A 24,102-nucleotide genomic window follows, 5' to 3' on the forward strand; every position below is an offset into this window, starting at 1 on the left:
GAATTTAGTTATATTCTTTTTCTGTTCTACAGTCATTGTTGTTCTCTAATTATGATCATCATGTTTTGGTCAAAATAAAGGTTTTATGTTGATGAACTTTTGGATCATTTGTAAAACACTGTTCTAGTGGCATGGTGTACCCCTTACACAAAACCTTTAAATTTTCATCAATGTAGATTACATTATTTCTGAAAAAAGCAAGTGATCATACATTGTTCTCTAATTTTGATCCCCAGCGTATACATCTTGCAGGATGCCTGGTCTGAGATGATGGCAGGGAGATTTGCCTCTAAGTGAAGCTGCTGAGCAAGGAGACCATGTGAGTTGGATGCAGCCTGGATCTCCCATTCCCCCATGGATTCACAGGACAAAGTGGTGTTTCCTCCCTGAGGTTCCTGTGGCCCATCAGGAGCAGTGTCCTGTTTAATGGAAGTTCTGGCAAAGCTAGCAAGTTCCAACATTGTGTTAGCCACCATTACTCTTCTCGTCCTGGTACCTAATTCAGGCATGTCGGCACCATCTTTATTTTTCATGCCCCCTCTCCCCACCGCCCCCAGCATTACTGGAGAGCTTCAGACAACTGGGGAGCTGATTTGCCCTAGCGTGGGGTCCCAGTGGAAACGTAGACAGGCAGGTATTCCAGGAGCTCTTTCTTTGTGAGGCTGCTCACGCTCCATATCCTACTTTTTACATATCTGACACTGCTGACCTATCCTGTGGACGGATCTTCAGCTAAGTCCCAGACCACCCCTGAAGGAATGTAGTATGGGACGTTAGACCTAGTATAGGGTAACCTGTACTTTATTTTGTGTTCATGCTCTGTGGTACACGGTATTATTTATTAGCCTGTACATTTTATACTGATGATGTATCCATTTTCATAAAATATTTTTTAATTAAAAAAAACAAACAAACTAAAAGGCCGGGGTTATATGGGACATTCAGATCATTGTGTCACATTGCGACATCACATCTAATGATTTTCTATGGTGTCACACTGTGACCTTTTTTTTTCCTTTCTCTAATATTCTTGTAGCAGTAATGCAACACCAATGTATCCTTATGAGTGCCACTGGATATGCTTTTGTAGTTATGTTGTTTTTTCGGTTGGCACCTGTTCACATTTGTGGAAGCTGCTGGTCAGTTTTCCAATATAGTTGACACTGTGACTGCAACAGTCACAAATGTTTCCAAATGTGTTGGATTTTCTGTCAATGGTCACCAGTGACAACATGGGGGGGAACATGTGCACTCCCTGCAGACGTCCTCGGAGGATCTGATCCCAGGGCTATAAGGTTACAGCGCCAACCACTGACCACCGATAAAGCTGAATGTACACCATTACAGTGGTATGTGGGCGCTGTCTGCTGGTATACATTTGGTATCATTACTATTTTGTGCAACGTTCTTTCTGGTGCTATTATTTGGGCAGGTATGTCACCTGACATATCCTTGCTGATTGGCACTAGTGATTGTGCAGTCTATGGCTCTAATGTTGGCCAGTTTATGGCACTAGTGATTGGGCAGTGGATGGCACTAGTGATTGGGTACTGTATGTCACTAGTTATTGGGCAGGGTATGGCACTAGTGATTGGGAAGTGTATGGCACTAGTGATTGGGCACTATATGTCACTAGTGATTGGGCAGTCTATGGCACTAGTGATTAGGCAGTGGATGGAACTAGTTATTGGGAAGGGTATGGCACTAGTGATTGGGCAGTGTATGTCACTAGTGATTGGGCAGTGTACGGCACTAGTGAGTGGGCAGTGTACGGCACTAGTGAGTGGGCAGTGTACGGCACTAGTGAGTGGGCACTATATGTCACTAGTGATTGGGCAGGGTACGGCACTAGTGATTGGGCAGTGTATGGCACTAGTGTTGGCCAGTTTATGGCACTAGTGATTGGGTAGTGGATGCCACTAGTGATTGGGCAGTGTATCGCACTAGTGTTGGCCAGTTTATGGCACTAGTGATTGGGCAGTGTATGGCACTAGTGTTGGCCAGTTTATGGCACTAGTGTTGGCCAGTTTATGGCACTAGTGATTGGGCAGTGTGTGGCACTAGTGATTGGGCAGTGTGTGGCACTAGTGATTGATCAGTGTATGACACTAGTGATTGGGCAGTGGGTGGCACTAGTGATTGGGCACTGTATGGCACTAGTGATTGGGTAGTGTGTGGCACTAGTGATTGAGCAGTGTGTGGCACTAGTGATTGAGCAGTGTGTGGCACTAGTGATTGAGCAGTGTGTGGCACTAGTGATTGGGCAGTGTGTGGCACTAGTGATTGGGCAGTGTGTGGCACTAGTGATTGAGCACTGTGTGGCACAAGTGATTGGGCACTGTGTGGCACTAGTGATTGGGCAGTGGATGGCACTAATGATTGGGCAGTGTATGGCACTAGTGATTGGGTAGTGTGTGGCACTAGTGATTGAGCAGTGTGTGGTACTTGTGATTGAGCAGTGTGTGGCACTAGTGATTGAGCAGTGTGTGGCACTAGTGATTGAGCAATGTGTGGCACTAGTGATTGAGCAGTGTGTGGCACTAGTGATTGAGCAGTGTGTGGCACTAGTGATTGAGCAGTGTGTGGCACTAGTGATTCAGCACTGTGTGGCACTAGTGATTGGGCAGTGTGTGGCACTAGTGATTGGGCAGTGTATGGCACTAGTGATTGGGCAGTGTATGGCACTAGTGATTGGGCAGTGTATGGCACTAGTGATTGGGCAGTGTATGGCACTAGTGATTGGGCAGTGTATGGCACTAGTGTTGGGCAGTGTATGGCACTAGTGTTGGGCAGTGTATGTCACTAGTTATTGGGCAGGGTATAGCACTAGTGATTGGGCACTGTATGGCACTAGTGTTGGGCAGTGAATGTCACTAGTTATTGGGCAGTGTATGTCACTAGTTATTGGGCAGGGTATGGCACTAGTGATTGGGCAGTGTATGGCACTAGTGATTAGGCAGTGTATGGCACTAGTGATTGGGCACTATATGTTACTAGTTATTGGGCAGGGTATAGCACTAGTGATTGGGCACTGTATGGCACTAGTGTTGGGCAGTGTATGTCACTAGTTATTGGGCAGTGTATGTCACTAGTTATTGGGCAGTGTATGTTACTAGTTATTGGGCAGGGAATGGCACTAGTGATTGGGCAGTGTATGGCACTAGTGATTGGGCAGTGTATGGCACTAGTGATTGGGCACTATATGTCACTAGTGATTGGGCAGTGTACGACACTAGTGATTGGGCAGTGTATGGCACTAGTGATTGGGCAGGGTATGGCACTAGTGATTGGGCAGTGGATGTCACTAGTGATTGGGCAGTGGATGTCACTAGTGATTGGGCAGTGGATGTCACTAGTGAGTGGGCAGTGTACGGCACTAGTGAGTGGGCAGTGTACGGCACTAGTGAGTGGGCAGTGTACGGCACTAATGAGTGGGCAGTGTACGGCACTAGTGAGTGGGCACTATATGTCACTAGTGATTGGGCAGTGTATGTCACTAGCGATAGGGCAGTGTATGTCACTAGTGATTGGGCAGGGTACGGCACTAGTGATTGGGCAGTGTATGGCACTAGTGTTGGCCAGTTTATGGCACTAGTGATTGGGTAGTGGATGTCACTAGTGATTGGGCAGTGTATGGCACTAGTGTTGGCCAGTTTATGGCACTAGTGATTGGGCAGTGGATGACACTAGTGATTGGGCAGTGTGTGGCACTAGTGATTGGGCAGTGTATGTCACTAGTGATTGGGCAGGGTACGGCACTAGTGATTGGGCAGTGTATCGCACTAGTGTTGGCCAGTTTATGGCACTAGTGATTGGGCAGTGTATGGCACTAGTGTTTGGGCAGTGGATGACACTAGTGATTGGGCAGTGTGTGGCACTAGTGATTGATCAGTGTATGACACTAGTGATTGGGCAGTGGATGTCACTAGTGATTAAGCAGTGGATGTCACTAGTGATTGGGCAGTGTGTGGCACTAGTGATTGGGCAGTGTATGGCACTAGTGATTGGGTAGTGTGTGGCACTAGTGATTGAGCAGTGTGTGATACTAGTGATTGAGCAGTGTGTGGCACTAGTGATTGAGCAGTGTGTGGCACTAGTGATTGAGCAGTGTGTGGCACTAGTGATTGAGCAGTGTGTGGCACTAGTGATTCAGCACTGTGTGGCACTAGTGATTGGGCAGTGTGTGGCACTAGTGATTGGGCAGTGTGTGGCACTAGTGATTGGGCACTGTGTGGCACTAGTGATTGGGCAGTGTATGGCACTAGTGATTGGGCAGTGTATGGCACTAGTGATTGGGCAGTGTATGGCACTAGTAATTGGGCAGTGTATGCCACTAGTAATTGGGCAGTGTATGGCACTAGTGTTGGGCAGTGTGTCACTAGTTATTGGGCAGTGTATGTCACTAGTTATTGGGCAATGTATGTCACTAGTTATTGGGCAGGGTATGGCACTAGTGATTGGGCAGTGTATGGCACTAGTGATTGGGCAGTGTATGGCACTAGTGATTGGGCAGTGTATGGCACTAGTGATTGGACACTATATGTCACTAGTGATTGGGCAGTGTACGGCACTAGTGATTGGGCAGTGTATGGCACTAGTGATTGGGCAGTGTATGGCACTAGTAATTGGGCAGTGTATGGCACTAGTAATTGGGCAGTGTATGGCACTAGCGATTGGGCAGTGTGTGGTACTAGTATCTTTTTTTTTATCAGCGGATGGCACTAGTAATTGGGCAGCGGATGGTACTAGTGATTGGGCAGTGTGTGGCACTAGTGATTGGGCACTGTATGTCACTAGTGATTGGGCAGTAGATGGCACTAGTGATTGGGCACTGTATGTCACTAGTGATTGCGCAATGTGTGGCACTAGTATCTTTTTTTATCAGTGGATTGGTGCCCAGACCTATAGGACTTGGATGTAGTGTGACACTGTGACAGTGACTTCCTGAGAGCAGCTGGCCAGGAGCGGTCATGTCAAACCTTCGACCAGTGACAAGACGATTCTACCGCTCCTCCAATTCCTCGCAGACTCTTACATAACCCAGAGGCCAAATCACACCTCGCCGCACAGACTCCCGGGAGCAGTAGTCCGCCGCAGCCTCCACACCTGCCACCCATCACGCCGCTCACTCTCCAACTCTGCTGGGAATTGAAGTTCCTTCCCTTCACATACTGACGGCTGCCGTCATCTCAGGAACTACAACGCCCATAATGCAGAGTGGATCAGCGAGTGACGCCATGCTGCGCATGCGTACTAGTTCCTTTGCAGCCCTGGTAAACAGAGACGTCAGCTAGAAGTTTTGTGGTGTCCAAAACAAAAGAGAAAGTGATATTTACCGCCCGGAACCGGCAGACAGACAGCGGGAGCCGCAGGAGCGTGTTGGGAGGTGCCCCGGGCTGCCGGCCATGGCCGCCTAGTCAGCCGGCAGTGTTAGCAGCAGGAGTGCTCACCTGGCCGCTGCCGCCACACACCTGCGCCGTCTAGAAGGCAGCATGGCGTGTGCGGGCTGAGGGCTCACCGCGGAGGAGAAGCCGCTCACAGCGCGCGTCCGCCACCAGCACAGGCCTCCAGCCATGGAGCGACCCGAGGCGGCCCCCGTGGACATTGACCCGGACTTCGAGCCTCAGGCCAGACCGCGGTCCTGCACATGGCCTCTCCCCAGGCCCGAGCTATCGGTGGTGCAGCCCGCCATCCCCTCGGAGGAGGGCAGAGCGGAGCCCCCTGACGCCCCCTCCCCGCTGCAGGCAGAGGACAGAGGCCTGTGTGACGGGTTGCCCGGCGCCGCGGCTCCCAGGAAGGGCGGATCCAGGAGGAACGCCTGGGGCAACCAGTCCTATGCGGAGCTGATCAGCCAGGCCATCGAGAGCTCCACCGAGAAGCGTCTCACCCTGTCCCAGATCTACGAGTGGATGGTGAAGACCATCCCCTACTTCAAGGATAAAGGGGACAGCAACAGCTCTGCGGGCTGGAAGGTGAGGGCCACGGAGCCCAGCGAGGAGGGTGGGGGCGGAGGGCCACGAAGCCCGGTAAGGAGGAGGGCCACGGAGACTGGTGAGGAGGAGCCCGAGGGTGGGGTGGAGGGCCACGGAGACTAGTGAGGAGGAGCCTGAGGGTGGGGGAGGAGGGCCACGGAGACTGGTGAGCAGGAGCCTGAGGGTGGGGGAGGAGGGCCACGGAGACTGGGGAGGAGGAGCCCGAGGGTGGGGGCGGAGGGCCACGGAGACCGGCGAGGAGGAGCCCGAGGGTGGGGGCGGAGGGCCACGGAGACCGGCGAGGAGGAGTCCGAGGGTGGGGGCGGAGGGCCACGGAGACCGGCGAGGAGGAGCCCGAGGGTGGGGGCGGAGGGCCACGGAGACCGGCAAGGAGGGCCACGGAGACGGCGAGGAGGAGCCCGAGGGTGGGGGCGGAGGGCCACGGAGACGGCGAGGAAGAGCCCGAGGGTGGGGGGCGGAGGGCCACGGAGACGGCGAGGAAGAGCCCGAGGGTGGGGGGCGGAGGGCCACGGAGACGGCGAGGAAGAGCCCGAGGGTGGGGGGCGGAGGGCCACGGAGACGGCGAGGAAGAGCCCGAGGGTGGGGGGCGGAGGGCCACGGAGACGGCGAGGAAGAGCCCGAGGGTGGGGGGCGGAGGGCCACGGAGACGGCGAGGAAGAGCCCGAGGGTGGGGGGCGGAGGGCCACGGAGACGGCGAGGAAGAGCCCGAGGGTGGGGGGCGGAGGGCCACGGAGACGGCGAGGAAGAGCCCGAGGGTGGGGGGCGGAGGGCCACGGAGACGGCGAGGAAGAGCCCGAGGGTGGGGGGCGGAGGGCCACGGAGACGGCGAGGAAGAGCCCGAGGGTGGGGGGCGGAGGGCCATGGAGACGGCGAGGAAGAGCCCGAGGGTGGGGGGCGGAGGGCCACGGAGACGGCGAGGAAGAGCCCGAGGGTGGGGGGCGGAGGGCCACGGAGACGGCGAGGAAGAGCCCGAGGGTGGGGGGCGGAGGGCCACGGAGACGGCGAGGAAGAGCCCGAGGGTGGGGGGCGGAGGGCCACGGAGACCGCGAGGAAGAGCCCGAGGGTGGGGGGCGGAGGGCCACTGAGACCGCGAGGAAGAGCCCGAGGGTGGGGGGCGGAGGGCCACGGAGATCAGCGAGGAGGAGGCGGAGGGCCACGGAGACCAACGAGCGTGGGGGAGGAGGGCCACGGAGACTGGGAGGAGGAGCCCTAGAATGGGGGTGGAGAGCCGCGGAGCCCGAGGGTGGGGGCAGAGGTCAACAGAACCCGAAAGGGTGTTTGGGGGCGCCGTGGAACCCAAGAGGGTGGGGGGGGTGGAGGGCCAAGGAGCCCTGTAGGAAGGAAACATGGATTATCACACACCACATCTGCTGCTGCTTTTTACATTGTCTTTTACTGATGCTGAGTTTTACACTGCAACAAATCCAATATTGCTGGAGATCTGAGTCTAATCTGCAGCTAAAGCCACAAGATGTGTAAAATAAAGTCAGTACTCACCTCTCGTGGCAACAATGTGGTCACGTCACCGCTGTATAGCGATCAGCGTGGCACCAGCTTTGCCGGAGGAGGAGAATATAGTGTGGAGGGTTATTTCATGTTATCAGCATCTGCCTGGTCTGATTTTTATTTTTTTCTAAAAACACCCTTGAGTCCATGGTGCTGTGCATGTGAAAAGTGATTTACATACTAAGTACAAATATATTACAATGAACAAACAGACTAGTACAGAGGGTAGAGGGCCCTGCTCTTATCGGCTTAGTCCTCCGGATAATGGTGAGGGAGATGGAGATTCTTTACTAATTGGTCTCCCTGTTACTAAACTCTCCCCTCTCCAATCCATTCTGAATGCCGCAGCCAGGATCATTTTCCTCTGCAACCGGTTCACTGATGCCTCTGCTCTTTGCCAGTCATTGCACTGGTTGCCTATCCGCTACAGAATCCAACATAAACTTATCACTCTCACTCACAAAGCTCTCCACGCGGTTCTGCACCACCCTACATCTCCTCCCTCATGTATCTATCACCCCACCCTTGCCCTCCGCTCTGCTAATGACCTAAGACTGACATCCTCAACAATTCGAACCTCCCACTCCCGTTTTCAAGATTTCTCATGAGCTGCGCCTATGCTCTGGAACACACTACCAAGAGCAATACGATTAATTCCCAACATCCACACCTTTTAAGCGGGCCCTAAAAACGCATTTCTTTAGACTACACCTCACTGCCCTGACCTAATCTAGACCCTTTCTGCCCTTCATAACAAAAAATGTACCTCCAATTCTTGTCCCCTGCACCTGTATAAATTCTGGCCAATGACTGGTTCATGCAGCTGGTTTTGAATATCCTATTAAATCGATGGCTGGACCATATATAACAAGTTTCCCCCCACCCCCCCCCCATTCACCATTTGTGCCTACCCTATTTCCTCAGACTGTAAGCTTACAAGCAGGGCCCTCACTCTTGGTATCTTAATTTTGTTATTTTCTAATGTCTTATGTTGTCTATACATGTCCCCTCTGAATTGCAAAGCGCTGCGGAATATGTTGGCGCTATAGAAATAAAACTTTATTATATTATTTATGGTTAGTTGGGAGGGGTGGGTGTTCGCACTAGCTATAGAGCTGTTGAGGTGTGAGCGAGGTCTGTGCAAGCTGTAGCTTTCTTGAAGAGATGGGTTTTTAGGTTTAGAATGTGAAAGATAATCAGATGAGTTTGAGCACAGAATTCCAGAGGATTAGGTATAGCCTATAACCTATTGTACATTCTTCACCCAATAGACAATTGGGTGAAGAATGTACAAGAGTGGAGGAAAGAAAGAGGTCTTGGGAGGACTGGAGATTACATGTGGGAAGATATCAGTAGATCGGTTCAAAGAGAAGACATATGGTCAAAGGTGTAGATGGAGAAGAGTTGTTGTCCCAAGATAGTCTTGAGGGACAGAGAGAGGGCGGGATGAGGATAATGTGGGAATGGGAGACACTAAAAGTGCGGTGGAAAGGCAAGAGATTTAGGAGAGTGCAAGGTGTTTGACACCAAGGGAAGAGAAGATTTGTGATTTGTAGTAGGAGGGAGTGATTAACTGTGTTTGAGGCAGAGGACAGGTCTAGAAGGGGGTTATGGAGAATTGTCTATTACCTTTGCAATAAGTAGTAATTTTGGTCAGGGCAATTTCAGTGGAGTGGAGGGGACAGAAGCTGGATTGTAGGAGGCAAGTTGGATCTGGCATGGGGGGGGCAGAGGAGGGAGTTGTGTTGAATAACTACTTAAAGGGGTGGTTCACCCATTTTTTTTATTTTCTGTAGGAGTTCTACTTACCTTTCTAGGCGTTTTCTCCTTTGGCTTCTGTTTCCAGTTCTGGCACTGAGCGGCGCTATCCTGCACGCTCAGTGCCGGTCACATGACCCCCTGGAGCTGTGGCCGCCAGTATCCTCTGACGTCCCGGCATTTCCGGGCTCTCAAACAAGACTGGTACGTCAGAGGAGGCTGGCACCACTCAGATTGAGTGACAGGGCTGTGGGCGGTGACTACCGCACATTACAGCCCAGCATCGAGGGGAGGATTCGGAGGATGCCAGTGTGGAGCCGGCGTCCTGCAGATGGTGAGGCACGGGGCGCCAGTGTGCAGTACAGGGGGGGGGGGGTTCTTCAGCTGAATCCCCCCCTGCACGTAAGTATCTGATCACACTGTCCACCCGCCCGCTCTGCTCGGGCAGTGTGATCATCTGCTCCTCCCAGCAGCAAGACACTGACAGGCATGTCACCGCTGTGCTCTGCCATCTGTCCTGCTGCATGGGACCAACTGTCTGCACTCTGTCACCTGCACCACAAGTCACAGAGTGGAGACAGTTGGTGACAGAGCACCTCTGCCCCCCCGTTCTTTCCCCACTCTTCTCTCCCCCCACTCTTCTCCCCCTCCCCTCTTCCCCCTCTTCTCTGCCCCCCTCTTATCCCTCTCTCCTCTCGCTCTTTCCCCCCCCCCCCTCGCTCTCTTTTCCTCCCCCCCCTCGCTCTCTTTTCCTCCCCCCCCTCGCTCTCTTTTCCTCCCCCCCCTCGCTCTCTTTTCCTCCCCCCCCTCGCTCTCTTTTCCTCCCCCCCCCTCGCTCTCTTTTCCTCCCCCCCCCTCGCTCTCTTTTCCCCCCCCCCTCGCTCTCTTTTCCTCCCCCCCCCTCGCTCTCTTTTCCTCCCCCCCCCTCGCTCTCTTTTCCTCCCCCCCCCTCGCTCTCTTTTCCTCCCCCCCCTCGCTCTCTTTTCCTCCCCCCCCTCGCTCTCTTTTCCTCCCCCCCCTCGCTCTCTTTTCCTCCCCCCCCCTCGCTCTCTTTCCCCCCCCCCCCTCGCTCTCTTTTCCCCCCCCCCCCTCGCTCTCTTTTCCTCCCCCCCCTCGCTCTCTTTTCCTCCCCCCCCCGCTCTCTTTTCCTCCCCCCCCTCGCTCTCTTTTCCTCCCCCCCCCTCGCTCTCTTTTCCTCCCCCCCCTCGCTCTCTTTTCCTCCCCCCCCTCGCTCTCTTTTCCTCCCCCCCCTCGCTCTCTTTTCCTCCTCCCCCCCCCCTCGCTCTCTTTTCCTCCTCCCCCCCCTCGCTCTCTTTTCCTCCTCCCCCCCTCGCTCTCTTTTCCTCCTCCCCCCCTCGCTCTCTTTTCCTCCCCCCCCCTCGCTCTCTTTTCCTCCTCCCCCCCTCGCTCTCTTTTCCTCCTCCCCCCCTCGCTCTCTTTTCCTCCTCCCCCCCCTCGCTCTCTTTTCCTCCCCCCCCTCGCTCTCTTTTCCTCCCCCCCCTCGCTCTCTTTTCCTCCCCCCCCTCGCTCTCTTTTCCTCCCCCCCCTCGCTCTCTTTTCCTCCCCCCCTCGCTCTCTTTTCCTCCCCCCCCTCGCTCTCTTTTCCTCCCCCCCTCGCTCTCTTTTCCTCCCCCCCTCGCTCTCTTTTCCTCCCCCCCTCGCTCTCTTTTCCTCCCCCCCTCGCTCTCTTTTCCTCCCCCCCTCGCTCTCTTTTCCTCCCCCCCTCGCTCTCTTTTCCTCCCCCCCTCGCTCTCTTTTCCTCCCCCCCCGCTCTCTTTTCCTCCCCCCCCGCTCTCTTTTCCTTCCCCCCCCCCGCTCTCTTTTCCTTCCCCCCCCCCGCTCTCTTTTCCTCCGCGCCCCCCCCCTCGCTCTCTTTTCCTCCGCGCCCCCCCCCCTCGCTCTCTTTTCCTCCGCGCCCCCCCCCCTCGCTCTCTTTTCCTCCGCGCCCCCCCCCTCGCTCTCTTTTCCTCCGCGCCCCCCCCCTCGCTCTCTTTTCCTCCGCGCCCCCCCCCTCGCTCTCTTTTCCTCCGCGCCCCCCCCCCCCCCCTCGCTCTCTCCTGGCATGGTCAGTACAGAAATTTCTCCATCGTGGAGGGGTGAGAGGGAGTAATAAACATGGAGTCCCTCCTGTGTCTGTGTATTTATTTCTAATAAAGTATTTTTCTCTGTGTGGTTTTTTTTTTTTTTTTTTTCTTAAACCCTTTATTGGAGATTCTTAATGGCCAGGTCAAACTTGGCCTGACATTAAGAATCTTGGGCTTTATACCAGCTGGTAAAACATAGCTGGTATTAACCCCTTATTACCCAGCGTGCTACCTGCCACCAGGGCCACTGGAAGAGTTGGATACAGCGCCAGAAGATGGCGCTTCTATGAAAGCGCCATTTTCTGGGGCGGCTGTGGACTGCAATTCGCAGCGGGGGGGCCCAGAAAGTTTGGGCACCCTTCACTGCGGATTCCAATCCCCAGCTGCCTAGTTGTACCTGGCTGGACTCCAAAATTCGGCGAAGCCCATGTCATTTTTTTTTTATTTCATGAACTAAAAAAAAAAAACAAAAAAAGGGGCTTCTCTATATTTTTGGTTTCCAGCCGGGTACAAATAGGCAGCTGGGGGTTGGGGGCAGCCCGTAGCTGGCTGCTGTACCTGGCTAGCATACAAAAATATGGCGAAGCCCACGTCATTTTTTTAAAAAAGTTTTCAGGCAAAAACCTTTATAAAAAAAAAAAAATGCTTCCCTGGATTTCTATTGCCAGTGAAAGTAATACCAAGCAGCGGGGGTTAGCAGCCAGTAGCTGCTTGGGTTACCCTTAGCAATAGAAAATGCAGCGGGAGCCCACAAACAATGTGATTTTTTTTTTTAGTGAACTTTTAAAAAAAAAAAAATCGACATCGAGCACCAGAGCATTTTACTGCTCAATTCATCCAAGTAATCAGATGACTCCAGTGTCGGCCGATTACTTGTTCTGTGTCCCTCTGCATCCATTGCAGCGTGTACGGGCTGTGAAGTCAGCGGAGTTCAGTCCAGCACTGGAGTCAGCTGATCTGAACGCAGCTGAACTCCAGCCTGCACACGCTGCGATGGATGCAGGGGGGACATAGAACAAGTAAGGTCTAAGCCACACGGCGAGAAACACAGTGCGAGTGGAGTGCGATAAACATCGCATTCCACTCGGACCAATATTAGCCTGTGTGTTAGCGCACATGAGCGATTATTTTGTCCGCCCTAATTGGACCGAGAAAACAATCGCAGCATGCTACAACTGTAATGCAAGACTCTCTCTTTTACCCATTCAAGCAGGGGCGTAACTACCGCGGTCGCAGGGGTCGCGATTGCGACCGGGCCCGCAGGTTAGGGGCCCGCGCTGCAGATCAGCAGCAGCTCCTGTCAGTGAGAGGAGCTGGGCTGTTCCTGCATTTTCAGTAGAAGCGGCCGGGCAGCGTGAGCTCTGCCCCCTCCAGTCTCTGCATGTGATTACACTGTGGTGCCGGCCTCTGCAGGAGACATATCAGGTGAGGGCAGCAGTGCGGTCTGACCGGCATGTTTGTGAGGCAGCACTCCGTACTTCTCAGTCCCAGCAGCTCAGGCATGGCAGTATAATATATACTCTGCCTCCCTTCCATCGCTCTGAGCAGTCACCGACAGCGTCTGATCGTTTATGTACTGATGTGCGACCATGTGGAGAGGGGTGAGCTGTATATATGGCAGGAAAGTTTATCTGACCTTCTTTACATTCTGTTATCTTACTGTAAACCGTTCAGGTGCTGCTTTGGACACTTTGAGATTTGGTGGTGGCGGGAGGTAGGTGGGATGAGGCTGATCAGGTGATTGGGGCCAGCCCACAGAATCAGTCACAATGTGAGCAGTGGGGAAGTGTTTGCAGCAGTTTGATGAAAGCAGCACAGCCAGGTCCTGTATCTAAATCCAGCTAAATTACTGTGCACTGCTCAGCTACATACACAGAAGACCTTGTGCACACGTCGCTTTTTTCATGCGTTTTTCCTTGCTTTTTTTAATTGATAAAAGCAAGGAAAAATGATCTCAGCAAAGTCTGAGAATCCTGACTTGCTGTGCCCATGCTGTTTCTTGCAGTTTTTGTTGCTGAAAAAAAGAAGCAGCGTGTCAGTTGTTTCTGTATTTTTCCTGCTTTTTCACCAATTGACTTCAATGGAGTCAGTGAAAAATGCAGGAAAAAACGCATGTGTATTTCCCACATTGAATTTGCGTGTGTTGACGTCACTGGGGCTCCCTGCAGCCATTTCCTCATCTCACAGTCTTTACTGCAGGACATTGCTTCTGGGAAGTCTGGTGATATCACAAGGTGAATCGAGTTCATGCCTACGGATCACCGGGGTGTCCTGCAGATCCACCGCCATGAACTCAGTTCACCTTGTGATGTCACCAGGGTTTCCTGCACCTAGGCCTTGTGGTCTTTACCACGGGACCTTGTTGCAGGGAACTCTGGTGACGTAGGTGCCCTGGTTTGGAGGCGATCCATGCCTCAGTAAACCGGGGTCATCAGGGTGATGACCCAGGGTTGCCATGGCAGTGATCGGGTCCCTGTGATTGCACTACAGGGACCTGATCGCCAGGGAGGGTAAGCGATGCCTCTCCCTGCCTTCTGAATGCAGCAATTGCATTGATTGCAGCATTTAGAGGGTTCAACTGCCGAGAGCGGCGCGGGTACTCCTCCTGGCAGCGAGAGCCAGGACCTGGCGACCGCGGGGGTACAGCGCTTGAACCCCTATGATCGCCATGACTAAAAAACGCTCAAAAAGAGGTAGGTGAAAAAACACACAATAAAAAATGCTCGGTTTTTTTCAGTTTCTTTTTTTCGTTCCAAACATGCGTTTTTATGTGCAGATTTTCTGCACATAAAAACGCAAAGTGGGCACATAGCCTGAAGTAGATTTGATGCAGTATGTCCTGGGAGGGTGCTTTATCTTTACAATACGTGAGCTGACTTCAGCAATCAATAGTTGGTGGATGGAGTGAGGAAAGCAGGTAGGGGAGTAACAATCACAAACGTAGAGATTGTTACCAGGCCCAAAGGTACAGGGCACACAGTGGCTGGCAGCTGACGTTCATACCATAACTGGGGGCAGCGCATGGTAGTATGGTCATGCTCTATAGCAGTGATGGCGAACCTGTGGCACTCCAGCTGTTGCAAAACTACAATTCCCATCATGTCTTCACAGCCAAAGCTTTTGCTTTGAATGGCCAGGCATGATGGGAATTGTAGTTTTGCAACAGCTGGAGTGCCACAGGTTCGCCATCACTGCTCTATAGCATGCACTCTGATGTCAGCTGCAGGCCACTCCGCACTCGCTACAGAGGACACTTGGTGATGTGGGAGCAGAGGCAAGATGAGTAGAATTTTTTTTAAATTATTTATATTTTTTTAATTATTCATTAGAGACAGTCCCAGACCATATATACCAGGATGGGGGACATATATACCAGGATGAGGAACATATACTATATATCAGGATGGGAGACATATTAGGATGGGCCCAGGATGTGCAACATTTTTACTAGGATCGGCCCAGGATTGGATAAATATATACCAGCATGGGGACATTATATACCATGTATACCAGGATGGGGAACATGTATACCAGGATGGGGACATATATACCAGTATGGGGGACATATGTACCAGGATTGGGAACATTACTGCATAATGAAGGGGGGGAAGGGGCAATTAATATGCCTTTATAGGATTTAGAACGCTACAGGTGCCCATTCATCTGACCAACGTCCGGAGGGGGGCCCAGGTCCAACTTTCGCACCGGGGCCCATCGCACTCTAGTTACGCCACTGCATTCAAGTGTATGTGGTGAGAGAAAAATCGCACTGCACTTGCTGTACATCGGTGGACTACGGAGGAGAGAGGGAGAGAAATCCCTCCCACCACTCCTCAGTGCTGGCCCACCCCTCGAGTGGCGGACCGCCCCCCGCAGCTGAGGTCTGCTCGCACAGTCGGACCTCAGTCGCAGGGACACACGCATGACACTCAGCTCTGCTGTACTGAGCGTGAGCCGAGTGTAATGCGAGGGGATCGCAGTAATCCCCGTGTGGCCCCCAGCCTGATCGGCCGACACTTGAGTCAGCTGATCTGAACTCAGCTGAACTCCTGTACACACAGCCCGCACACAGTCACATGTGATCGGCAGCAGGCAGCGACTGCTGTTAAGGCTACATTCACATGACCGTTCCGTTTTTGCGGGCCACAAAAAACGGTCCTTTTGTTTCACGGATGCATCTTAGTGGCATCCGTGTGACATCTGCGTGCCTTCCGGGTTTTTTTGCGGACCGCAAAAAGCGGAAGCAGCAAGAAAGATAAATAGATGAGTAGATATAGAGATGGATAGATAGATATAGAGACAGAGGGATAGAGGGATGAATGAATAGAGGGCTGGATAGATAGATAAGAAAGACATATATAATGTCCTACCCCCTGCATATTCTAAGCTGGCACCCTTTTGTGACTGTCATGTGGCACTAAGGTGTTTAGTCTTGTATTTAGCCAAAAAATAAATAAAAAAAAAATGACATGCGCTCCCCCTATCTTTTGTAGTCAGCTAGGGTAAAGCCAACCGCTGCAGCCTGCAAACCACAGCTGGCAGCTTCACCTTGGCTGGTAATCCAAAACAGAGGCCCCCCCACACTGTTATTTTAAATTAACTAAATAATTTAAAACAAAAAACACTGGGTCCAACGAAATTGGATCACCAGCCAAGGTAAAGCGGACAGCTGTGGTCTGGTATTCTCAGACTAGGGAGGTTCACCGTTATTGGACACTCCCCAGCCTAAAAATAGCAGGCTGCAGCCGCCCCAGAAGTAGCGCATCCATTAGATGTGCCGGTCCTGGTGCTTCGTGCCAGTCCTGGTGCTTCGCGCCAGCTCATCCCGTTGCCCTGGTGCGGTGGCAAACGGGGTAATATATGGGGTTAATACCAGATGTGTAATGTCACCTGGCATCAAGCCCTGGAGTTAGTGATGTCAGGCGTGTATCAGATACCCGACATCACCAACCCAGGCAGTAATAAAAAAAAAAAAATAGACAACAAACACATTTTTATTTGAAAAAACACTCCCCAACACATTCCCTCTTTCAGCAATTTATTAGAAAGAAAAACAAATCCAGGTCTGGTGTAATACAAGGGGGTCCCACGATGATCCATACCATAGTCAATGTCCCAGTCAATGAAGAACAGAATGTTCCTTATTTGCTGGGAGAGCCGTGCAGTGACCTGAGCTAACATCAATAGGTCAGCCCAGGTCATTGCAGGGCATGACGAGTGCTGCTATCAGGAGGTTAGCGAGGTATATTACCTGCGATGATCGCTGAACTCCTGACAGCAGCGCTGTCACCGAGTTCAATGACCGCCGCCTTCACAAACAAAGTATCGCGAGCGGCCCGTGACGTTACCACTAGTCACAGTCTCGGGTCGACAGCGAGAGGTGATGTGACAAGCGGCGGGCATAGAAGGCAGTGACGACCGCTGACGTCAGGAGGGCAGGACTTCATCACCGTATGTAATGAACTTACTAATCTCCTGACGGTAGCGCTGGTCATCCCCGCGGCTGCTGACACTGCAGTGCGGGCCGCTGCTGACACTGCTGAGCGGACAGCCGTGGGGCTGGGGCTGGAGCGGGACACTGACTGCATGGGCACCCAACGGAAGTCACATGGAAGTGCTTCCGTGTTGCTTCCGGGAATTTTGCGGACCCATTGACTTGTATTGAGTCACGGTTCGTTATTACGGAACAGAATAGGACATGTTCCATAATAACGGAGCGGACATACGGCATCCGATGTGTTTTTTTTTTGTAGGATCGGATGCACATGGAAGTGCTACCGCGTGCCATCCGATCCTACACAAAAGACATTGAAAAGATGGTCCTGTCTGTGGGGCCGCAAAAAAACAGGAACTGACCAGGACAAATGGAACGGTCATGTGAAGGAACTCACCTGCAGCCATTACAGCGTGTGCAGGCTGTGAGATCAGGAGTCAGCTGACTCCAGCGCCGGCCGATAAATTCTGTGTCCCGCTGCAGAAGGATCCGGTAAAATAACGGTTGCATGCGCTGCACATTTAATCCACAGGATCCGGTCACATGCGGTTTGCGGATGATACGGACGACACACAGACTAGGCAAGAGGGAAAAAAGCAATCTCATCACCCCCTCACTTTTTTTTCCCCAATTATTTTTTTTTACATGTTGCGCCGGCTAATAATCATAATTTCTGTGTACACACACACACTCACACACACTTTCTTCCCCTGGTTGTGTGCAGAGCTGGCAGCTTCGGATGTCTCTGTGTGATTTCTCTCATCCACACAGGGAAGAGGCAGAGAGGAGGCTTTGTGTGGAGAGCTGAGGGGGGTGTGTTAGATAAGCTAGACACCGCCCTAGACCACAAAGAATTCTGGAACTTGTAGGAACTGAACACAGGAAGTCAGAGGAGAGATTAACCCCATCAGAGCTGGAGCCAGCAATGAGCATGTGCTGCTAGTGCACAATAAAACCTAATTTTGCTGAAAAAACATAATAGATGTGTTGAGGGGCACATATTAGCAAGATTTATCAGAAAAACAAAAATCAGTTTTGGTAACTGGACAACTTCTATAAGGTTGTTGGATAAAGATGATGTGAGAGCTGGGAAGTAGTCCTGTTTAGCAGAGGTGAGGGCTGACTTGAATGTGTAAGCTGCTTGTATGAATGTGGTGAAGTCTTCCTGCAAATATGTTCTCTTGCAGCATTGCTCAGCAACCCTGGACACTCACCAAATCTTTTTAGTAAGGTTGGTGTGCCAGGGTTATGTATTGATCTGTCGCACCTTGCCATGAACGAGAGGGGCGACCAAGTTTGCATTGTAGAAAAGTGTGGTACTGTATGTGTCATGGAGTGAAGACAGCGGTAGAATAGTCAGTGCGTGAATATCTAAGTGTGCAAGACTTATAAATAAAAATAAATCTTTATTTTTATATAGCGCTAACATATTCCGCAGCGCTTTACATGCATCAGGAAAACTGTCCCCATTGGGGCTCACAATCTAAATTCCCTATCTGTATGTTTTTGGAGTGTGTGGGAGGAAACCGTAGTACCCGGAGGAAACCCACGCAAACACAGGGAGAACATACAAACTCCTTGCAGATGGTGTCCTTGCTGGGATTCAAACCCAGAACCCCAGAGCTGCAAGGCTGCAGTGCTAACCACTGAGCCACTGTGCTGCCCGACTTCTGCAAGGGTGCTCTATTTGTTGGACATAGGGGTGGGAAGGGGCAGGATATGAGTAGATGGTGGTCAGATAGGGGAGGTTTTGAGGTTAATTGGGAGCAGATGCTGGTGAAGATCAAGCTGGCTTTGAAGTACCACTGAGTAAGACCAAAAGATGAAGCAAGCGATAAGTGTTCAGAGGCTGCCGACTGGTGGGTGTCAGTGGGGAAGTTGAAGTCACCTATGATGATGGTGGGATTCAGCAGTGTAGAAGCCAGGTGGAGAATTGGTCAGTAAAGGAAGGGCTCATGGGTCAGTATTTGATGTCATTTGGAGGTTTGAAGGAGAGTGGTTATGGACAGTATGCACTTCAAAAGCAGGGAGAGTAGAGGTGGAATTGGGATGAAGGTGCAGTTTGAAAGGGGAAGACCAATACATCCACCATGTCTATTACCAGGGCACGGATTGTGAGTGAAGTGAACATCGATGTAACACAGCACAGCAGCGTAGGCTGTAATGGAGGATGTCAACCATGTTTCAGAGACGCCCAGGAAGAATAGGTTGCGAGACCTAAATAAGTCATGTTACATGGAGATTATTTCAGACGGAATGAGCGCTCCAGAGAAAAGGAGTGGGAGTCAAATTAATGTTTTATGTTGGAGATCTGACAATTTCCAGTAGATGCAGAGTGATAGGAGAGAGAAATAATGGGTGGGGGGGTTATCAGCTGTGGATGTCCAGGATTGGGAGACATATTGCCAACAATGAGGAGAAGCAAACAAGTGAGAGGAGTGCCCGTTTTTTTGTGTTTTAGTAGGAGAGATCTTAGGTTTAGGCCAGAGTCACACTTGCGAATCTCTCATTGAATCACCCAGCATGGACTCACACTCAGGACAGGAGCATCTCAGCTGCATAGACATACATGCAACCGACCCGCTCCTGGCAGGAGAGTGTGAGTCCGTGCCGGATGATTCAATGAGAGACTCGCGTGAGTTACACGCAAGTGACTCTGGCCTTAGGAGCAGACCAGCAGATGAGAACATGGGGGGGATCAAGAGGCAAGGTGAGAATTGTTTGTAGATTGCTGAGGTTTGATGTGAATTTTCCAGCAGACTTTCTGTAGATATCGTCCAAATAAGGCTAGTGGCTACACTTTTATTATGTGACCAATAACATATGCACTTTGCTGTAATGCAGATGTTTTAGAGACCAGATTTTGCTGCAAAAAAAAAAAATAGAAACATTTCAGATAAGTCGCACATTACTTGCATTGAAGCCTATGGCAAGTGACTCTCATAGGATTCGCCAGTGACAGAAAATGTATTACATTTGCAATTCGTCTTTAGGTGGTCAAGGGTCAAATACGAAATAAGAAATCATTAGGCCTAATTCAGGCGTCGGCTATTTTTACGAAAAATTTACCAAGTTTCATCAGTGTCATCAGATTTTCGGAATTTATTTCACCTTCTCCTATATATTAGTCCGTGACAAACGATCAGCACAGAGATGCCATCCGAGTGTGAATTGACTTTTTTTTTTTTTCCCCTTCTTGGACTCATAGACTTTTATTGCTCAGTTTGATTTAATATTCAGATTAATATCGGACATTTCTCTGTGATTTTGCCTGGACTATTCAGTCTACAAAAATTCACTGACAAATAAATAACCCTGTAGACTTTCATAGGTACGAGTGCTATCCCTGAAAACCTAAATGGCGCTTATAAGTAAAAAACTGACATATTTATGAATGAGCACTTGTTGGATGCGATGTTGCAATGTGACACTGATTTCAGAGTCTGTGCAGCCCTTGGGATGTGCACATATGCTCGAAGTATCCAGTCCAGAAATAGTGGAACATCTACTGTTAAAGCAGTGATTGCTTTCAATCTGTTCCACTAGTTAAAAACTTTGGTTACTAATGATTATCTACAGTCATGATATTGAAAGGGAACCTGTCAGGTGCAATATGCACACAGAACCACGAGCAGTTCTGGGTGCAAATTCATAATCCCTGCCTAACTGTCCCTGTATACACTAGCATAGATAAGGAGATCTTTATGAAAACTTATTTCTAAAGTTCTTATATCATTTACTAATGAGCGCAGGGACTAGTCTGAAGGGCGCTATATCCTCCTACTAGCCGCCCTCTTATCTTGTTAGCACACCCACATGGGTGTACTAACATGCTATTCAATGCAGCGTCACCAGCGGTGCAGTACGTACCTGTGTTCACTGTGAACGCTGTGCTGAATGTCCTGCACTTCCAGTCATGTGCAGTAGACCTCTGTGAAGCCGGGACACGTACACCCCACCTCATACTGAGCATGACCGGAAGTACCTGGCATTCAGAAGCGCAGTCACAGCGAACACTGGTACGTGCATCACCGCTGGTGATAATTCATAGTTTCATAGTTTTTAAGGTTGAAGGGAGACTCTAAGTCCATCTAGTTCAACCCGTAGCCTAACATGTTGATCCAGAGGAAGTCAAAAAAAACCCAATGTGTCAAACAAGCTCCAATGGGGAAAAAAAATCCTTCCTGACTCCACATACGGCAATCAGACTAGTTTCCTGGATCAACACCCTGTCATAAAATCTAATATATATAACTGGTAATATTAAATTTTTCAAGGAAGGCGTCCAGGCTCTGCTTAAATGTTAGTAGGGAATCACTCATTACAACATCATGTGGCAGAGAGTTCCATAGTCTCACTGCTCGTACAGTAAAGAATCCTCGTCTGTGATTATGATTAAACCTTCTTTCCTCAAGACGTAGCGGATGCCCCCGTGTTCCAGTCACAGGCCTAGGTGTAAAGAGATCTTTGGAAAGGTCTCTGTACTGTCCCGTCATATGTTTATACATTGTGATTAGATCCCCCCTAAGCTTTTGTTTTTCCAAACTAAATAACCCCCAAGTTTAATAACCTGTCTTGGTATTGCAGCCCACCCATTCCTCTAATAATCTTGGACGCTCTTCTATCTACCTGTAAGATTATGCTATTTATAACCTTCTATACTTTTGCTATCAAGAAAAGCATCCATTCCTCTCTTAAATTCATTCAGTGAGTTGGCCATCACCACTTCCTCAGGAAGAGAGTTCCAGAGCCTCACTGCTCTTACCGTGAAGAACCCTCTTCTATGCTGATGGAGGAATTTTCTTTCCTCCAATCGTTGAGAATGCCCCCTTGTTCTTGTCATAGTCCTTAGTGCAAATAGATCATGGGAGAGATCTCTATATGGCCCTCTGATATACTTGTACATATTTATTAGGTCTCCCCTAAAGGCCCCGTCACACTAAGCAACATCGCTAGCAACATCGCTGCTAACGAACAACTTTTGTGACGTTGCTAGCGATGTTGCTGTGTGTGACATCCAGCAACAACCTGGCCCCTGCTGTGAGGTCGTTGGTTGTTGCTGAATGTCCTGGGCCATTTTTTAGTTGTTGCTGTAATGCTGTGAAGCACAGATCGCTGTGTGTGACAGCGAGACAGCAACAACTAAATGTGCAGGCTGCAGGAGCCGGCTTCTGCAGAGGCTGGTAACCAATGTAAACATCGGGTAACCAAGAAGCCCTGTCCTTGGTTACCCGATATTTACCTTTGATACCAGCCTCCGCCGCTCTCACTGTCAGTGCCGGCTCCTGCTCTGTGCACATGTAGCTGCAGGACACATCGGGTTAATTAACCCGATGTGTGCTGTAGCTAGGAGAGCAGGGAGCCAGCGATAAGCATTGTGCGCTGCTCCCTGCTCTGTGCACATTTAGCTGCAGCACACATCGGGTAATTAACCCGATGTGTGCTGTAACTAGGAGAGCAGGGAGCCAGCGCTCAGTGTGCGCTGCTCCCTGTTCTCTGCTCTGTTCTGTAGCTCCGTGCACTGGTAACCAAGGTAAATATCGGGTTGGTTACCCGATATTTACCTTAGTTACCAAGCGCAGCATCTTCCACACGGCGCTGGGGGCTGGTCACTGGTTGCTGGTGAGCTCACCAGCAACTCGTGTAGCGACGCTCCAGCGATCCCTGCCAGGTCAGGTTGCTGGTGGGATCGCTGGAGCGTCGCAGTGTGACATCTCACCAGCAACCTCCTAGCAACTTACCAGCGATCCCTATCGTTGTTGGGATCGCTGGTAAGTTGCTTAGTGTGACTGGACCTTTAGTCTTCTCTTTTCTAGAGTAAATAGACCTAATTTTGATAACCTTTCCGTGTATTGTAATGCACCCACTCCATTTATTATTTTAGTAGCCCGCCTCTGAACCCTTTCAAGTTCAGTAATGTCTTTCTTGAGCACCGGCGCCCAAAATTGCACACAATACTCCAAGTGTGGTCTGACGAGTGATTTGTACAGAGGGAGAATGATGTTTTCATCTCGTGCCCCCCAGACCTCTTCTAATGCATCCCATCACCCTATTTGCTTTGGTGGCTGCTGTCTGACACTGGGCACTCCAATTTAGCTTCTTATTGACTAATATGCCTAAGTCTTTTTCCATGTCTGATTTCCCCAGCAGTTTTCCATTTAGTAACTAATCGTAGCATCTGTTTCTCCTTCCCATGTGCATAACCTTACACTTATCTGTGTTAAACCTCATTTGCCATTTTTCAGCCCAATTCTCCAATTTACTCAAATCCATCTGTAGTTGCAAACTTTCCTTCTTTGTGTTAACTACCTTACATAGTTTTGTATCATCTGCAAATACTGATATTTTACTCTGTAAACCATCCACCAGATCATTAATAAATATATTAAATAGTAGGGGGCCCAATACAGACCCCTGTGGCACTCCAGTAGTAACCCTGGCCCAATCTGAGTATGCGCCATTAATAACCACTCTTTGTTTTCTACCACTAAGCCAGCTACCTACCCATCTACACACATTTTCCCCGAGCCCAAGCTTTCTCATTTTACTTATCAATCTTTTATGTGGGACAGTGTCAAATGCTTTACCGAAGTCGAGATAAATGACATCCAATGATTCTCCTCGGTCCATGTGAGAGCTTACATCTTCATAGAAGCTGATCAGGTTAGTTTGACAGGAGCGATCCTTCATAAATCCATGTTGATATGGAGTTAAACAATTATTAACATTGAGACATTCCATAATAGTATCCCTTAAAAACCCTTCAAACATTTTACCCACAACAGATTTTAAGCTTACTGGCCTATAGTTTCCAGGTTCCCTTTTACACCCTTTTTTGAATATTGGTACCACATTTGCTAGCCGCCAATCCAGTGGAACAGACCCAGTTTCTATAGAGTCTTTAAATATAAAGAATAGAGGCCTGTCTATCACATTACTTAACTCCCTTAATACCCGAGGGTGAATGCCATCAGGACCTGGTGATATGTCAATTTTAATGTTACTAAGTTAGTTCTGCACTTCTTCCTGGGTCAGGCAGGTCATACTTAATGAAGCGTTTACATTATCACTCTGCATTTCCCGTGGCATATGCTTTTCCTGTGTGAACACAGTTGAGAAAAAAGCATTTAAAACATTTGCTTTTCCCACATCGCTTTCTATGATTTTACCCTCATTGTTCTTTAAAGGGCCAACACCATCAATTTTAATCTTTTTTCTGTTTATATAATTAAAGAATAGTTTGGGATTTGTTTTGCTTTCCTTAGCA

General features: G+C 50.2%; 1 protein-coding gene across 2 annotated transcripts in view; it reads left to right on the top strand.

Annotated features, from left to right (window-relative positions):
* Positions 1-5,274: 5,274 nt before the first annotated feature.
* FOXO4 (forkhead box O4) overlaps positions 5,275-24,102 on the top strand; it is a 63,578-nt gene continuing 44,750 nt past the window's right edge. The window contains exon 1 of one of the 2 annotated variants that reach the window (XM_075324013.1): positions 5,275-6,026. In XM_075324013.1, the coding sequence (XP_075180128.1) occupies positions 5,574-6,026 (453 nt within the window). In that variant the 5' untranslated portion in view covers positions 5,275-5,573. The remainder of the gene's footprint in view (positions 6,027-24,102) is intronic. The other variant, XM_075324014.1, reaches the window with a different exon arrangement.

This window comes from Anomaloglossus baeobatrachus, chromosome 9 (genome assembly GCF_048569485.1).
Source record: "Anomaloglossus baeobatrachus isolate aAnoBae1 chromosome 9, aAnoBae1.hap1, whole genome shotgun sequence".
Lineage (NCBI taxonomy): Eukaryota > Metazoa > Chordata > Amphibia > Anura > Aromobatidae > Anomaloglossus > Anomaloglossus baeobatrachus.